The sequence below is a fragment of the Tursiops truncatus genome, chromosome 10 (assembly GCF_011762595.2).
Source record: "Tursiops truncatus isolate mTurTru1 chromosome 10, mTurTru1.mat.Y, whole genome shotgun sequence".
Classification (NCBI taxonomy): Eukaryota; Metazoa; Chordata; class Mammalia; order Artiodactyla; family Delphinidae; genus Tursiops; species Tursiops truncatus.
Window position 1 is genome coordinate 55,376,573 of NC_047043.1, and position 12,611 is coordinate 55,389,183.

The window sequence follows — 12,611 nt, forward strand, 5'->3', positions numbered from 1 at the left end:
CCCGTCTCGTGGCCGAAGGCCTTTTATCCCACTTGGCAGTTGTCCACCCCACCCAGCTGCTCCCTCGGGTTTCTCCACACCCTGCGGAGCCGTTTGCACGTCTCGAGGGTGTGACGGTTACACCGCGACGTCTCTTGGGAGAACTGTGCAAAGCAAGAGGCATAACCTCCACCTTGAAGGACTGGAGCCCTGTCGGAGCACGGCACTCAGAGCGCCTGCTGGCGGGACTAATTTATGACTGACGTCCACACTCACCTATTGCCTTTCTGATTCCTTCTCAAATAAGCCAATGAATGCGACAGCGGAGACGGCAACGTGCCCCCGCCGCCAGAAGTGGCTCCGCCCCCTCCACTAAGCCGCCGTTTGGTTGCCATACTCAGTGTGGCTACCGCTTCTGCTACTTTAGGCTCTTCTCTGGCTTTCCGATGCCCTTGTTGAACTCCTTTCAAAGCATTTCTTCCCTTCTATTGTCAACTTTCTCCTCCTCGGGATTCTTACTTGCTCTCTGCTCATCCAGCCACACTTGAAATGGCGGCTGGAGGCGGGGCCGAGGCGGGGCGTGCCCGGCGCGGTGACGTCAGCGCGCTGCGTGTCGGCAGGTGGAGGGAGAAGGGAAAGTTTGGCCCGTGCGTGGGGCTGGGGTGGAGGGCGGGACAGAGGGGCTGGGCCGAGGCGAAGCTCCTGTAGCTGCTGCCACGGAGGCCGAGGCCGGGACCTGGGCCGGGCAGGGGAGTGCCGGCCGCGGAGGAGCAGGAGGCGAGGTCCGCGGGTGGTTCGAGCCCCCCGCTGCTCTGCCGCGCGGCCACCCGGCGCCAGGCGCCGTCGACCCGTGGCTGTTCCAGAGGCGGTTGGTGGGGGCGCGGCGGCAGCGGTTGGGGGTGGGGAGAGGCGCGGCGAGGAGAAGACGGAGGTCAGCGAGTTTGAGGGAGGGCTGAGTGCCGTGCCGCCGTCATGTCCGAGGACTCCAGCGCCCTTCCTTGGTCCATCAACAGGGACGATTACGAGCTGCAGGAGGTGATAGGTGAGAGCTGGCGCCACGGAGGGGGGAGGCGCCGCGCTGGATGGCGGGTGACACGCGGGAACGAGGGGACCCGCGGGAGCTCGGAGAGCGCAGGGCTCCCAGATATTCGTGGGCGCTCGAGTGGCCCGGGGGTTGGTAGGGAGCGTGGGTGAGGCTCCAGGTTTGTGCAGCGCGTGCAAGGCATGGAGGGGATTTTGAGTGGCGCGCCTGTGCGGCGCGGTGGGGTGGGGTTTGAGAGGCTCACCAGAGATTTGTGTAGTGACAGATGTTTGAACCTGAGAGACAGATGTGTCTGAGAGAGAAAGAAAAGTGAAGGTATGGGACAGGCCTTTACGAGGCGGTGCGAGAAATGGGGTATTGCAGTTGGGGGCACGGCCAGCTATTCGGGGGTTGATGGGTTAGGGTGCTTTTGTTCACTCCCGCATCCGTGCGAGAACCCGCACGAAGTGCCAGGCGTTGCTGCGGTAGAGCTGGGGATCCTCTCCAGATGAAGCTGCAGGTACCGCACTGAGCGATGTAGACACAACTTACGACTGCTTGGAATTGACTTTCTAGTCAGGGAGGTAGATAGTAAGTAAGTAGGTAAATAAAAAGAATTATAGGTTTTGGCAAGTGCTAGGAAGGGAATAAACAAGATGTTCTGATAGAGGATAACGTGGAGACCTAGTTGGGGCAATTTCAAGGAAGATGCTTTTTCTGAGGCGTTTACATGTAAGTTGAGCACTGAAGGATGAGAGAGTCTTAAGAGCCTAGGGAAATTTTTTCCCGACTGAGGGATGAGGAAATGCAAAGGCTCCTGAGGAGGGAAAGAGCTTGGTGTGTTTTAGGACCTGAAAGAAGACTGGTAAGGTTAGAAAGGTAAGGGAGAAGCCAGATTTTAGGGATCTTCTCAGCCAAGGAAAGGATTTTGGAATTTTATTTTAAGTGTTATTGGAGGGCTTCAAGCAAAGACATGAAACAATCCGATGGACCTGGCTATTGTGTGTGGAATGGATTTGAAGGGGGTCTGGGAATACCAGTTGGCAGAGACCAAAACTTGCACAAACATGGATTGTAATTCTCACAGAGGCACAGTGATTGGGGGAGGGTGGGGACTGGGGATGAGGGGAGTATTTGTTAGACAACAATAATCTAGTGATTTTAGAAATCAAAAGGGGGTGGGTTTAGCTAAACAGAAGCTCAATCCAACAGACACGAGCAGACCCTTGTGTGTTGGAGGAAGGAGATTGTCTGCTTTGCCAGATCAGCATCCAGTCCTAAATTAGTTTTATAACAAAGAGTGGCTGAAAACTCCTTAGCTGTCTTGGCGGGGTGGGGGGTGGTGGCAGGGTGGGTAGTGTTTATTGCACCGTGTAGGTGTTTAGAGAAACTTTGTCACATTTCTTTTTTTCACTTTACTTCTTGTTTCAAAACAAATCTGGCCTAAGTTTTATCTGAAAGACAGCACATCTTTTTCCTTAAGCCACTTCATGGATCTTTACTACATGCTGGGTCTTTGATGTATACTGGTTGGTTCTAAAGACAGCTAGCTAGGTCTCTGTCTTGATTGATTGCTTCTGAGGCCCTCAATCAGAGTTTCTTATTGAAAAAAGGGATTAAGTGGGAAATTCCAAAATGATGTCTGAAAAGTAAGGAAAGGGGGTCCTTATCATTTTAGAAAAGGAATTTTGATTTTCTTTCTGGTAAGTTGTACATCTTTCTAGGGTGAAGAGGAGGGTTGTAGTTGTTCCGAATGCCCTTGCTATTATGATTGCACAAGGCTCTAGAGCTTTAGAAACTTGTTAATTTGGTGTCCTCAGACCAATAAGGTGTCTGTGAGTGAGCAAAAGGGAGGCTCAGGCCTCTGGGTTAGGGTTAGTCTTCATCTTATTCTCAAAGTAGTCTGTGGATAAAAAGTTAACTCCAATGTGATTTGACCACCTTATTTTTAAAAACAATTTTACTCTGAGGTATAATTTCACCCATTTTTTAGTATAAAATTCACCCATTTTTAAATATAAAATTAAATGATTTTTAGTAAATTTATTGTGTTGTGCACCAATCAGCATAATACAGTTTTAGAATATGTTCATCACCCCAGTGAGATCCCTTGTGCCTGTTTACAGTTAATCCCTGTTCCTACCCCCAGTTTCAGGCAACTGCAAATCTACTTTCTGTCTCCATAGATTTGCCTTTTCTGGACATTTCATATAAATGGGATCGTGTAATATGCAGTTTTTTTTGTTTGGCTTCATTCACGTAGCATAATTTTTTTCATTTTTAAAAGCAATTTATATACCATAAAATCCACCTGTTTTAAGTTTACAGTACTATAGTTTTTTAGTAAATTTACAGAGTTGTTCAGTCATCACCACAATCCAATTTTAGAACATTTCCATCATTCCAGAAAGATGCCTCATGTACATTTGCAGTCACTCCCTGCCGAAGGCAACCACAGATCTACTTTCTGTCTCTATAGATTTGTCTTTTCTGGAAATTTCATATAAATATGATCATATAATATGTGATCTTTTGTGTTTGGTTTCTTTTACTTTGTGTAATGTTTTTTGACGTTCATCCATGTTGTAGCCTGTATTAGTACATTATTCCTTTTCATTGGACACCACTTGATGGACATTGGGTTTCTTCTGCTTTTTGCCTATTTGGAATAATGTTTCTATGAGCATTTACATCAAATCTTCATGTGACCATGGTTCATTTTTCTTGAGTGGAATTGCTGGGTCATATAGTAGATTTATGTTTAACTTTTTAAGAAATGGACAGACTTTCAAAGTGACTGTACCATTTTACATTCCCATCAGCCATGTATGAGGGTCCCTGTTTCTTTACATTTTTGCTAGCATTTGTTGTCTGTCTTTTTGATTATAGCCATCCTAGTGGATGTGAAGTGGTATTTGATCATGGTTTTGTTTTACATTTCTGTAATAACTAATAATAGAAAGTATCTTTTTTTTTTAACATCTCTATTGGGGTATAATTGCTTTACAATGGTGTGTTAGTTTCTGCTTTATAACAAAGTGAATCAGTTATACGTATACATATGTTCTCATATCCCTTCCCAATAGAGAGTATCTTTTCATGTGCTTATTTATTAGCTTTTCATATCTATTCTTTGGTAAAATGTCTATTCAAATTTTTTTCCCATTTGGGTTGCCCATTGGGTTGTTTTCTTCTCACTGAGTTATAGAGATGTGTGTGAGGGTGTGTATTCATTCTGGATATGAGTCCTTCACCTGATATATGATTTCAAATATTTACTCTCAGTCTTTTTTGGGGGGGCGGGGGGGGGCGTGCCACAGCTTGCGGGATCTTAGTTCCCCGACCAGGGATCTAACCTGCGCCCCCTGTAATGGAAGCGCAGACCACTGGACCACCAGGGAAGTCCTGAGAAATCTTTAGTAACCCAACATCACAAAGATTTTTTTTCCTATGTTTTCTTCTGTTATAGTTTAGCTCTTAAATTTAGTCCTCTGATATATTTTGAGTTAAGTTTTCTGTAAGGTGTGAGGTAAGGTGAACCATCTTGTTTTACAGATGAAGACACTGAGACATAGGAAGGTAAAATGACCTGTCTAAAGTCAGAGCTAGTTATGGGCAGAGCTAGTACTGGTGTCCAACTGTCGCCTAATCCAGGATCCTTATTTCTGCATCTGCATTTGATTGGTTTTTGGAAGTATCTAAAGATGGTGGTCATAATCTCACCTTTTTTTTTTTTTTTTTTTTTTGCGGTACGCGGGCCTCTCACTGTTGTGGCCTCTCCCGTTGCGGAGCACAGGCTCCAGACGCGCAGGCTCAGTGGCCATGGCTCACGGGCCCAGCCGCTCCGCGGCATGTGGGCTCTTCCCGGACTGGGGCACGAACCCGTGTCTCCTGCATTGGCAGGCGGACTCTCAACCACTGCGCCACCAGGGAAGCCCCATAATCTCACCTTTTAAAGGAAATATCCTTACAATGAAAAAAACTGATCGGAGCAGATATTTTGTAGATAACCCCTTTAGATATAGTTAGATTTATTCTCTTTTGTGTATCCTATTTTGTCATTTTTTTTAATGTTCTCTCTCTCTCATTAATAAGTTCCTGAAAGTTCTTAATGTACTTCCACTCCACTCCTCACACACTCTCTCACCCCATCTTCTCAAGAGGGAGGAAAAAAAGTTTTTCCTTGAACTACAGCCTAGTACAAGTAGCAAGGCTCAGTAAAGCAGTGCATGCTTATTCTAACTTTGCTTCCATGCCAAAATGTTTGGAATACAGTATTTTGTAATAAGCTGTAAGTAGCTTTCCAAATGAATCTTTGTAATTTCTTCAGATTATACTTATTTTTTTTCAGGAAACAAATGGTTGAAGTCTGGGCAAAAAAGGCTTGGGGGAATCTTTTTGAATTTTCTGTTTCCAAGGGATTGTATTTTAAGGAAATGGTATAATGCTGTCTCCTTTCTCGTCAAAGCACATACAGTTATTTGAACTATATATCTTTTTCACATGTGCTACTTAGGACTGTATTTGGGGTTAGTTTCTCGCATGGTTTTATTCTCTCTTTTTCTGGCAAAATCTTATAGAGAAGAGAAAATTCCCTTCCTAGAACATAATAAAAGCATACAAGTTGGGAATTCAAAGGACTTCCTTTTAAGGCTTCCCTGGTGGCGCAGTGGTTGAGAGTCCGCCTTCCGATGCAGGGGACACGGGTTCGTGCCCCGGTCCGGGAAGATCCCACATGCCGCGGAGCGGCTGTGCCCGTGAGCCATGGCCGCTGAGCCTGCGCGTCCGGAGCCTGTGCTCCGCAACGGGAGAGGCCGCAACAGGGAGAGGCCCGTGTACCGCAAAAAAAACGGACTTCCTTTTAAAGAATTGTATCATCTTAAGCATGCTTTGGCAAAGGTTTGAACTTTAAGTATGATTACTTGTAAAAGATGTAGTATTGGTCTCACTATTAATCATTTATCTTCTCAGTGTTTTTGAGCTCCTTCCTAACCCCTACTATTGCATTAGCACTTCTGACCAGGTGTTGTACTGTATTTGACGTGTGTTGAAGCAACTGTAATAGTATGGGCTTTGGGGTTAGACTGACCTGGATTCAAATCCTGGCATTAGCTCTTACTACCTATCTGATCTGGGGCAATTTATATAACTGTTTTAGTGTCAGTTTTTTGTCTGTAAAATGGGAATAATGGTACCCATGTCCTTGGGGCTGTTGTGCAGGTTGTTGTTGTAGTTGTTTGCAGGAAGCTTTTAGCTTGTATTCATTACTCCATACAATCTCTTTGTTATCTCTTTCTTTTTTTCTTCTTTTTCTGTTTCCTAATTTTTGGTACTGCCATAAAATGTGAAATACATGATTTGAAATCTTGTAACACTTGTAATCTTGTAATGTTTTGAATCTGCTGTAATGTTTATTGGATCATCACTGCATCTTTTTGTTTTCTTACTTCCAGATCTTATTCAGGTTTAGATGGATTTAAGGATTTATGCTGGACATGGTAGTATAGCAGTGTAAGGCCCTGCCACCTGTTTTATTGCCCACGATACAATATAGTGGCAAAGTGGGAAACCAGTCTGTCAAGGGCTGTGCCATGTGGCTTTCGTTATCATGCATTTTTTTTTTTTTTTTTTTTTTTTTGCGGTATGCGGGCCTCTCACTGTTGTGGCCTCTCCCATTGCGGAGCACAGGCTCTGGACGCGCAGGCTCAGCTGCCATGGCTCACGGGCCTAGCCGCTCCACGGCATGTGGGATCTTCCCAGACCGGGGCACGAACCCATGTCCCCTGCATCGGCAGGCGGACTCTCAACCACTGCGCCACCAGGGAAGTCCATTTTGGTTTTTGTTTGTTTGTTTTGGTTTTTGTTTTACTTTTTATTTATTTTTTGGCTGTGTTGGGTCTTCATTGCTGCATGCGGGTTTTCTCTAGTTGCGGCGAGCTGGGGCTACTCTTCTTTGCAGTGCACGGGCTTCTCATTGCAGTGGCTTTTCTTGTTGGGGAGCATGGGCTGTAGGTGCACGGGCCCAGTAGTTGTGACTCACAGGCTCTAGAGCGCAGGCTCAGTAGTTGTGGCGCATGGGCTTAGTTGCTCTGTGGCATGTGGGATATTCCTGGACCAGGGATCAAACCCATGTCCCCTGCATTGGCAGGCGGATTCTTAACCACTGTGCCACCAGGGAAGTCCCGTGTTACCATGCATTTTTAAAAGTCTCAATAAATATTTACCGTTTACCTCAGCCTAGGTTTAGAAAATTGTTCTTTAAGATCCGTTTTTAGTAAGGTGTGAGTCACCTACCTTTGATACTGTGGTGAAGGCAGCCTACTAGCTTTATTCTCTACTTTCCCTACCCTTTTAAATTTTCATTAGTTGTTCACTAGCTACACATTTGATGTCTAAAGTATTGGTTTCCAAATACAGATTCCAGGATCCCACCTCTAGCTCTTCCATAAATGTGAAAGCCGTTATTTTCTATTGATAGAGTGATGCTTAATGGTTAGTGTATTTTCTCCCCCTGATTGGAAGACTTAGCTATGATAACATTTTCAATAAGGCCAGCATTGGGCCAACAACCTCATAGGGTTGTATCAAATAGGGATTGCATTTGGCTGCATGTAATGGAAAACAAATAATAGTGGCTTAATAAAATACTTTTTTGCTCCCTTTATATGACACGAAAACTGGAGTGACAGCCTAGGTGCCATTAGGCACCCAGGCTCGTAGTTTTTCACTCCACTCCAGTTAGCACTTTGACTTGCGTTCTCATAGTTGCAAGGCAGTTGTTCCACCCCTAGCCTTGTGCTTGTGTTCCAGGCCAGAAGAATATGGTAAAAGGACAAAGTCACATGACAACTCAACTGGCTCCCTTTCAAAGAGCTTTCTTTCCTGGAAGCCTTACTCAGTGATACATTTCTATTTTATTGAACAGAACTGTGTCATTTGGCCATTTGCAAATGAAATGAAACTTTTTATCCAAGCACGTTATTATTTAAAGCAAAATAGGTAAAAGTTCTCTTATTAAAGAAGGGAAAACTGTATGTTGGCTAGGCAACTAAAAATGTTGGCCTCGGGTTTTTTTATTTTAATTAAAATAGTTAAATAAGACACTGCAAGTAAATAATTTAACCTGACACATAAATAATCAGTTAATGTTAGCTTTAAAGAGTCAGTTGCCTACCAATTAAGAGTATGGTGTTGAAACGTCATGTAGTTCTGGTTTCTAGGCCCTACTCTGCATCTTACTAATTTATGACCTAAGTCTTACCTTTGCTTGCATTGCTTTGTAAGATCAATAATACCTAACTCATGGGATTATTGTGAGAATTAGATGGAAAAAAAGAAGTGCAAGTAAGGAGAGTGCTCAGCATAGTACTTGGCACACAGAGTAAGTGCTCAATAAATGGTAACGTTCACGTTGGTAATAATGAGGTAATGCCTGTGAAGACTGGGCTATTTTTGTGTTTGTTCTGCCCCAAATGAGCAAAAATTTTTTTTCTTGAAAATATATGCCACTACTTGAGTCATGAATCTATTCAACAAATATTTACTGACCTCCACTTGTGTGTCAGGCACTATTTGGATGCTAGAGATACAGCAGCAAAGCAGACAGACAGAAATCCCTTGTGGTGGTGATGAAGGACAAATATAAAGTAGGGAAAGGGGTTGCGAACTGCTAGGGATAGAGGTGAATTTTAAAGAGGTCAAGGAAAGCCTCACCGAGAAGGTGACATTTGAGGAAAGACCTGAAGGAGGTGGAGAAGTGAACATGGTGGTTATCTGTAGGTAGCTTGTTCTAAGCAGAGGGAACATCAGGAGCGCAAAGGTCCTGAAGAAGGAACACACTGATGTGACTAAGGAATAATGAGGTAAGGGTGGCTGGAGCAGAGTGATTCAGAGGTTGAAGAGGCAGACCGGTTGAAGAGATCAGGAGAGTAAGGTGGTAGGTAGGGATGGATGGTCCTGGCCATCAGATGGTATGAAGCGTGGTAAGTCATTGTGGTACTTGGCTTTTGCTTTGTGTACGATTTTATGTTTTAAAAGGACAACCTGGGCTGCTACGTGGAGAATAGTTTTTTAAGGATATGAGGGTAGGAGAGGTTATCCAGGGGAGAGAGGTAGTAGTGGAGGTGGTGAGAAGCAGTCAGACGCTGGTGTAGCATATTTTGAATTTAGAGATATGCCATTGCATTGGATGTGAGAAGTATCCAAGATATTTGGCAGGAGCATCCAGAAGGATGGGGGTTAATATCCGTTGAGATAGAGATCACCAGAGTGAACAGGAGCGAGAGATGATTCATTGCAAAACCATCAGGCTGCTTGAATAATTACTCAGAGCATATGGCAGTGTCTTTATTTTCATCTTTGTATGGAGAGAGAGCGTGATTTTTATGATAATCACTGTCCTTACAGCTGTTTCTGTAAAGGAGCTTTAATTTTCAGTATGACTCTGACAAGAGGGCTTATTCAGAAAAAGGTTTATGAAATTGTAAAGTCCTGTATTTTCCATGGTTCAGGTGACAGTGCCTTAGTCATCTTTCAGAATAAACAGTCTGGACTAGCTCTTTAGTTGGTGTTAAAGCCTTACTGAAAAATACTTAAAATCTTTAGAATATGTATCTGTAATAGTGATGGTTGGTCAGAATTTTGGGGGAAAATATCTTCAGTTGATTTGGTTCATTTGATTTATTTTTTCCTCACAGGTAGGAATAAAATCCATATTTTTGCTTACTCTTTTAAATTTCAGGATCTAGTAAAGTGGAGGGAGACTGTGAAATTTTTTTTAGTCCCGCTCTTGCCTTTGGGCGCTCCTTTTCTGTTTCAAGAGATAAGATTACCCAGTTTGAAGGATTTCAGGAGAAAGCTCAGTCATGGTTTTTCACTTTAATCCATTCTGGTGTGTAATGTACACTAACATAGCAGTTAAAGAACCAGCTAGGAGAGGACAGAAGAGTGGAAGAGGGGACATGGGGGATGGTGCATGGAGGATGCAAAACATGTAAAATAGTGAACTTCTGAATTAGGATGCTTTATTGGAAATTGTTTTACATTTTCCATTATATTATTCTTCATTTAAGCCAGTGCTTATTTGCTGGCATTAGAACAGTAGCTTTCACACTTTGACTAAACCATTCCTAACAGTTACCTTTTACATATTTTCGTGTGTATTTACACTGAAGTAAAAGTTTTACAAGATAATATTTGCATTTTTATTTTTTTATGTATTTTTAATTGAAGTATAGTTGATAGATAATGTTTACTTTTACTGTGTGCAATACATACTGATGGTTTCTAATTTGATTCTGTTTTCTCTAAGAAAAATGATGGTTGAAACCCAGTAAGTTGACTTGTGGTTTGAAAAATTCCTCATGAAGGAACCTGCTTTAAAGAAGAGAAAGAAAAAATATGTATTGTGGGGCTTCCCTGGTGGCACAGTGGTTGGGAATCCGCCTGCCAATGCACTAAACACGGGTTCGAGCCCTGGTCCAGGAGGATCCCACATGCTGCAGAGCAACTGGACCCGTGTACCACGGCTGCTGAGCCTGCGCTCTGCTTCGAGCCACAGCTCCTGAATCCCGTGTGCATGGAGCCCGTGCTCTGCACAGGGAGAGGCCGCCGCAATGAGAAGCCCGCGCACCATGACAAAGAGTAGCCCCCGCTCACCGCAACTAGAGAAAGCCCGCGCACAGCAATGAAGACCCAGTGCAGCCAAAAATAAATAAATAAATTTATTTAAAAAAATATGTATCGCACAGTAATTATATTAAGAAAAAGCAATTTTGAGTAGAATGCTTCATGTAAAATACAACATGCTTTCAATATTTTTCTTCCCCCATGCCCTCTTTTGTAAACATTGTTGTGAAATTAGTTTTTTTTTAAATAATGTATTTATTTATTTATTTTTGGCTGCGTTGGGTCTTCGTTGCTGGGCGCGGGCTTTCTCTAGTTGCGGTGAGCGGGAGCTACTCTTCGTTGCGGTGCGCGGGCTTCTCACTGCGGTGGCTTCTCTTGTTGTGGAGCATGGGCTCTAGGCTCATGGGCTTCAGTAGTTGTGGCACTCGGGCTCAGTAGTTGTGGCACTTGGGCTTAGTAGTTGTGGCTCACGAGCTCTAGAGCACAGGCTCAGTAGTTGTGCACGGGCTTAGTTGCTCCGTGGCATGTGGGGTCTTCCGAACCAGGGATCGAACCCGTGTCCCCTGCATTGGCAGGTGGATTCTTAACCACTGCGCCACGAGGGAAGTCCCTGAAATTACTTTCTATTTGGGAAGAAAATGAGAAAATGGAGAGGAAGGAAGAAAGAATTTAATGATTGTACATTTTTTCTTTTTTATTGTTTACATTTCATCTCCATCCAAGGCTGTATGTACAGGAGAACCCGTGATTAAAACATTGAAAAAAACTATAGTTTAAGTGGTATGGCTAGAGATGGGGAGTTGGTGAGGATAATTTATCCTCATGTGTTTTGGTAAAGATTCAAGTACTTTAGAAGCGTAATAAACCTACCCTATATCAAATACTTGAGGAGACACAGCTATGTCTTTTAACAGTTTAAATGTCTAATAGGAAGATAATAGGTAAATAAATGAACAATAATGACATTTATTGAGCATTGCCATTTCCAAGCACGTAATCAGGGAACCAAGACTTACCCTGCTAATGGTGGCAGAGTTTGTTTGAATCTAAGTGTGTTTTCCATGGAGCTCCCTGGTTAGGTGAGTTTTGACTTGGGCTTTAAAAGGAGGGGGAGGTATGGATTAATATGTAGAAAGCAAGCAAGGTGAATGGTTTACACAGAGGAATGGAGATGGAGAAAACTAAATTGCATCCAGGGTATGGAAAATAAGTTAAAGCGTTGAGTTATCAAGAAGTACAGTATCGGGACTTCCCTGGTGGTGCAGTGGTTAGGAATCCGCCTGCCAGTGCCGGGGACACGGGTTCGAGCCCTGGTCGGGGAGGATCCCACATGCTGCAGAGCAACTAGGCCTGTGCACCACAACTACTGAGCCTGTGCTCTAGAGCCCACGAGCCACAACTACTGAGCCTGTGAGCCACAACTACTAAAGCCCACATGCCTAGAGCCCATGCTTCGCAACAAGAGAAGCCACCGCAATGAGAAGCCCGCGCACCACAACAAAGAGTAGCCCCCACTCGCTGCAACTAGAGAAAGCCCGTGCGCAGCAATGAAGACCCAATGCAGCCATAAATAAATAAATGAAATTTTAAAAAAAGTACAGTATCAAGTAGTGGCTGTGGTTTAGTGATCTGATGAGTGATATAGTGCAAATGGACCTTGAAGATTATTTTATTAAGGGTAATAGATGGATTGAAGCCTAGGCTTTTTTTTTTCTTTTTTTTTAAGCAATCTACGGAACTTAGAGCTTACTATCTGTATGTGTACTGTACTCATTTGTGTGCATGTGTGTATGGTTCTGTGCAGTTTTATTACATGTGTACCTTTGTGTAACTACCACTAAATTCAAGACACAGAACTGTATTCCACCACAGAGTCCTCTGGCTACCCCTTTGTAGCCCTCCTAACCTGTCTACTCACATCCCTAATCCCTGACAACCACTAATCTGTTCTCTGTTGCTGTTATTTTTGTTATTTCAAGAGTGT

The 12,611-nt window shown here is 43.6% G+C and overlaps 1 protein-coding gene across 2 annotated transcripts in view; it reads left to right on the plus strand.

The window, feature by feature from the left end:
- Positions 1-661: 661 nt before the first annotated feature.
- OXSR1 (oxidative stress responsive kinase 1) overlaps positions 662-12,611 on the plus strand; it is a 101,135-nt gene continuing 89,185 nt past the window's right edge. For both annotated transcript variants that reach the window (XM_019946870.2, XM_019946871.3), the window contains exon 1: positions 662-1,021. In XM_019946870.2, coding sequence (XP_019802429.1) covers positions 952-1,021 — 70 coding nt within the window. In that variant the 5' untranslated portion in view covers positions 662-951. The remainder of the gene's footprint in view (positions 1,022-12,611) is intronic.